Source organism: Colobus angolensis, unplaced genomic scaffold (genome assembly GCF_000951035.1).
Source record: "Colobus angolensis palliatus isolate OR3802 unplaced genomic scaffold, Cang.pa_1.0 Scaffold21, whole genome shotgun sequence".
Classification (NCBI taxonomy): domain Eukaryota; kingdom Metazoa; phylum Chordata; class Mammalia; order Primates; family Cercopithecidae; genus Colobus; species Colobus angolensis.
Genome location: NW_012115266.1, coordinates 4823440 through 4828749, shown reverse-complemented (window position 1 = coordinate 4828749; position 5310 = coordinate 4823440). Strand labels below are relative to the sequence as shown.

Below are 5310 nucleotides of genomic sequence, written 5' to 3'. Positions count from 1 at the left end.
TTTTTTTTTTTTTTTTAAGATAGGCTTTCACTCTGTTACCCAGGCTAGAGTGCAGTGGCACAATCATAGCTGGCCTTCCAGGCTCAGGTGATCCTCCTACCTCAGCCTCCTGCATAGCTGGGACTACAGGTGTATACTACAAAGCCCAGCTAATTTTTGTAGAGATGGGGTTTTACCATGTTGCCCAAGCTGGTCTCGAACTCCTGGCCTCAAGCAGTCTGCCTGCCTTAGCCTCCCAAAGTACTGGGATTATAGGCGTGAGCCAGCATGCCTGGCGGTATTTGGATTTTGAAGGACAGTTTTACTTTAGGGTGGTCTACTGCTGCTTTGGGGAGTTCTCAGACTTTTTGGAAGAAAGCTTTCTAGACTTAACAAGAGCATCTTTGCAACCTGGTATGTAGGGATGGCTCTTATGGACATGCCAGCACCATTGCAGGAGTTATATTCTCCAAATGTCAGTACAATGCTCTGAAACCTGTAGATCTGTTTACAGCTGTCCTCATGTGAGCATCTTGCTGCATTAAAGGGCCTGCTGTAATGGATGGCTCAGGGAGCTTCCCAGGGAAGAGCTTGGAGAAGTTGGCAAAATGCTGCCTAGTCATTTTTTAATGCACACTAATAAAGCTGACAGCAGAAACTGGTTTTGTAATGTATGAAAGTAACTTCTAAATTATTCAGGTAGAGGTGGCACTGGAGATTGAGATAATTAATTGAGCTCATTTTCTGTAGCCTCTCTGTGAAAAGAAAGAATGATAGCATTAATTGCGATGGTGCCCCACATAAAACTGGTTCCTGCAGAGTTTCAGTGCATTAAACAAAGCCTGTTTTAAATAGAGCTCTGTACGGCGTGTTTACAACCAGAGGATTAGAAGACTTCACTGTTATCTAAGCAGATCGGCAATATCCATGTGTTCTTAGAGGTGTAATTTACCAGTCAGGGAGTGGAAACGTGAGAACTTGGCAGTTGAGCCTAGAAAAATGGGAATGTTTGCATATCACCAGACTGTTAATTCATTACTTCTCCACCTCTATAGACACTGGGGAAAGTTGATTAATTTTAACTTCATTTTATTGTTGTTTCTACCTTGAACCATATTGTGAGTTTTTATATATGGTCAGCAAGTTTTGGCTTATCCACAGTTGCAGGCTCAGATGATGTTCCAATAAATGCTAAAAATTCATAAGAAGAGAAAAATGGAACTTAAAGTTTGCCTTTTAATCAATTCAGAATCTGGGGATTTGTTTGCCTTGCTTAATTTTAATGCCAAGAGAACGACAACCTTTTAAAATACGTTTCTGTCTCTAAACTTCTCTAAAAATGTTTGGTATTCCTCAGCCTGGTATTCCTCAACCCTTCATTCCTGAAATTCCTTAAAGGTCTGGGTATGTCCAACCCCATTAAACTGATTCGATTTATAAACTATGAGGCCACCTTCCTTTTCTCCAGTCCCCATTTCCAAAGATAACCTCATGTTATGCCTCTCTCCCTTTAGATATGAACACAATAATATTAATCCTTTTTGCTTCCAATTAGTGCTACTCCCTCCCAGAAATACAACTCAAGAAGTAACCGAGGAGAAGTGGTTACCTCCTTCGGCTCAGCACAGGGAGTATCTTGGTCTGGGAGAGGAGGAGCTGGAAACATCAGCCTGAAGGTCTTGGGGTGTCCAGAGGTACTAACAGGGAGCTACAAATCCATGTTTCAGAAGCTCCCGGACATTCGAGAAGGTGATTGTTTTTCCCTTTGAAATTCTGGTGGATATAAAACCACCTGGAAGGGTCTAGAGTAACAAAGCTTCAGCTAGGCTGGTAGAACAAGTTCCAAGGTTGCCTTTGAATATACAAGTTGGTAGATGTCTTCATGGAATCCCTAGTAGTGGAGGGACACTGGCGATACTATCAGTGATTGCCCCAAGTCACTTCACTTGGCTAAAAAGCACATCACCATTCCCAGCAGCAAAAACTTGAACGATGTAAAGGAATTCAACTTAAAGATATTCATGGCTCCTTCCTTAGAAGCCTTCTTCAGGTTGGCCTTGACTTGCCTAAAACCTCAATGAGGACTTGAGTAAGGGCAGACTTGGGGATGGGGTGGGTTCATACCGATTCCCTGGAATTGTGCTGTGGGGTCTCCTGTGGCCAGATGGAAGGCCAGGTTCAGCAACCAAATATCAGAAACTTGGCAAGAGTTTTAGAAGGTTTAAACTGGCCAGATGTCCAGGTACTCTTCCTGCTTCTGTAAAATGACTGACTTTAATATTTTACAATGTGCTGTATTTTCTCTTCTTGGCAAGTGAAATGTCTTCACATAATATTTTTTTTTCCACTTCTGGGATTGCAGTTCTGACCTGTAAGATAGAAGAACTTGGCAGCGAACTCAAGGAACATTACAAGATTGAAGCTTTCACTCCTTTGCTAGCCCCAGCACAGGTAAGAGTTGTTCTAATAGTTCTCACTAATTAATATTACATTTTTAAATCGATGACCAAGAGGCATCCTTCTTGCTTCCTTTTTCACTTATTGTCTGTGTTCTAGTTTGAACATCTATCTTGGTTGAATTTGGGAAAATAGGCCCTTCTGAAGAAAAATTTGTAAGTGCTGTCTGGTTTTGTGGCCAGAGAGTGATTTTCTTCCCACTTGGATTAGAGTCTTGCACATAAGCAGAGACTGAAGGCCTTGTTTCCCTTGGTGGTGAGTCAGGTAGCTCCCTGGGGATTTCCCACAAATAGAAGCATTCACGTATCGAGATAAAAGGACAGCAGCGAGGGTGAGGTTTTTCACAATCTTGTTCTCTGGACAATGACTCACAGTCTCTCCCCTGGTTTGGTCTCTTGTTATAGACAAACTGCTGCCAATACTATCTTTATATCATAGTTTAATCTGGTGTATATACCAGTACTTTCTCTCTAGAATGTTTTCTAATCTAAGAGGAAATATATTCTAGAAGTTTCTTTAAAGTACCTTTGTCAATGTTTACATTGAAAGAATGACCAGTTGGGGAAGTGATGCAGAACTGTGTCATAGAAGGAAGTGTTGGAGGACTTGGAAGGAAATAATTGAGGGAAGGCAGGGAAGCATAATCACTGGGAAAGATGAGACTTCCTCTCTTTTCTCCCAAGAGTAGGAACAGAACAGAGGAAGCCATGGGGACAGAGATTTTAGCTCAATTAATAAAGAACTTCCTGTTAAGAGGTTGTATGGTATGTTGCTAAGGATATGGCTCTAGAGCCAAATTTCTGGTCTCAAACCCAAGCTTCACCCACAGTTTGACCTTGACTACATTATCTAACCTCTCTGTTGCTTGTTTTCCTCATCTGTAAAATGGGTACAATAATATCCACCTGATGGTTATTGCAAGGATTAAATGAGTTAATACATATGAAATGCCTAAGAATACATGTTAGAATAGTGCATGGTATTTAGTAAGCTCAAGAAATGTTAGCTATTATTAGGTAGTTATAGCTGTCCAGAGATGCAGTGGGCTGCCCTGGGGTGGTGAGGACCAGGTGGGGTGGGCATCCAGGGGCAAGTTCCCCTACACTAGAGATGCTCACACTTAGGCAGCCTCCTCGGAGGGCTCAAGTGCTGGGCTGGTGGGTGGACAAGATGCCCTTTCAGAGTTTTTCCATCCTGAGAGTCAGTGATGATGCTGTAGTCACCTCAGGGTCAAAGCAATGCCCTGCCAAAAAATGTATTTGTTGTTTGCAGTTTGTTTTGCTATTCATCCTATTGACTTCAGATTTTGAGCTCCTGCTCCAAAGACTGTTGTTCTTATGCTGTGACCTTCCTTTGGTAGGAGCCTGTCACTCTGCTGGGCCAGATTGGCTGTGATAGCAATGGGAAACTGAACAACAAGTCAGTGATTCTCGAGGGAGACCGGGAACATTCCTCGGGTGCTCAAATCCCAGTGGATTTATCTGAGCTTAAGGAATATTCTCTGTTTCCCGGACAGGTGAGATTGGAGGAGTTCCACCAGAATGCAGGTACACTCTACCCCTGAAGAGTATGTGCTGTGCCATGCGCAGCTGCTTCTTAGTTCCTGTCTCTGCTGCCATGGAGTGCGGGTGGAGCACATGCCCCAGAGCAGACACCACTGTTGGGATTTCCATTTCCCCCATGCTCTGACCGAGGCTCTGGGACCCGACTGCCCAGCCTCAAATCCCAACTCCCCACTCCACGAGGTGCATACCTGTGGGCAAGGTACTTAACCATCTAAACCACAGTGTCTTCACTCACAACATGGAAATAATAATTCTTACCTCATAGGATTGTTGTGAAAATTAGATCACTTATGTAGAGCATAATTATTATTACTAATGCAACGCCCTTAATTTGTTTTCTGCAAAAATGCCCTAAGTTTATGATTACAGATTAAGAGTAGTTGGTCAATGCTTTTAACTGCCTCAAAATAATGTATTCCAGACCTCGTTGATCTCCATTGCTTAGCAATCCTGTTTGGTTTTGTCTTTCAGGTTGTAATTATGGAAGGAATCAACACCACTGGTAGGAAACTTGTTGCCACCAAACTCTATGAGGTACACAGCGTACCCCCACTTGCCTCTTGGTTTGCTTCAGGCAAAGTGTGTCTGGAAGTTGTCTGTTCTAGAAACTGGTCCTTTTTAGGAGCCTATTTATTTGTTAGTCAGTTCTCCATCTGTAAGTGGAAATCTACTCCTGGGCCAGGGGTCAGCAAACTCTTTCTGTAAAGGGCCAGACAGTAATTCTTTTAGACTTTGTAGCTACATGGTCTCTGTCACAATGACTCAACTCTGCCTTTGTCTACAAAAGCAGCCACAGAGGACTCTTAAACAGATGACTGTGGCTGTGTTCCAATAAAACTTTATTTAAATAGTGGGCTACAGCCAGATTTGGCCCAGAGGCCGTAAGCTTACCTATCCCTGCTCTAGGCCACAATCCTGCAGATTTTCATAGAATGCCAGGAAATGTAGCAAGACACCCTTTTCTCCCATCCTTGCCTGGAAGTACACTGATACTTTAGGTACCTGTTTTGCTCCCACTTATTGCTGGGTGTTTTATGACAATTGAATAGTGACCTGCCATTACCTGGGTTTCTTTTTTTTTTTTTGAGACAGAGTCTCTCTCTGTTGCCCAGGCTGGAGTGCAGGGGCTGGATCTCAGCTCACTGCAAGCTCCCCCTCCGGGGTTCACGCCATTCTCCTGCCTCAGCCTCCCGAGTAGCTGGGACTACAGGCACCCACCACCTCGCCCATCTAGTTTTTTGTATTTTTTTTTAGTAGAGACGGGGTTTCACCGTGTTAGCCAGGATGGTCTTGATCTTGTGACCTCGTG

General features: G+C 43.3%; 1 protein-coding gene across 1 annotated transcript in view; it reads left to right on the top strand.

Moving 5' to 3' along the window:
* The window catches only part of POLA2 (polymerase (DNA directed), alpha 2, accessory subunit), a 37421-nt gene that overhangs the window by 16861 nt on the left and 15250 nt on the right, over nt 1-5310 (top strand). Inside the window, exons 6-9 of the mRNA XM_011942519.1 lie at nt 1535-1728; nt 2342-2430; nt 3797-3952; nt 4473-4535. Of these exons, the coding sequence (XP_011797909.1) occupies nt 1535-1728; nt 2342-2430; nt 3797-3952; nt 4473-4535 (502 nt within the window). The remainder of the gene's footprint in view (nt 1-1534; nt 1729-2341; nt 2431-3796; nt 3953-4472; nt 4536-5310) is intronic.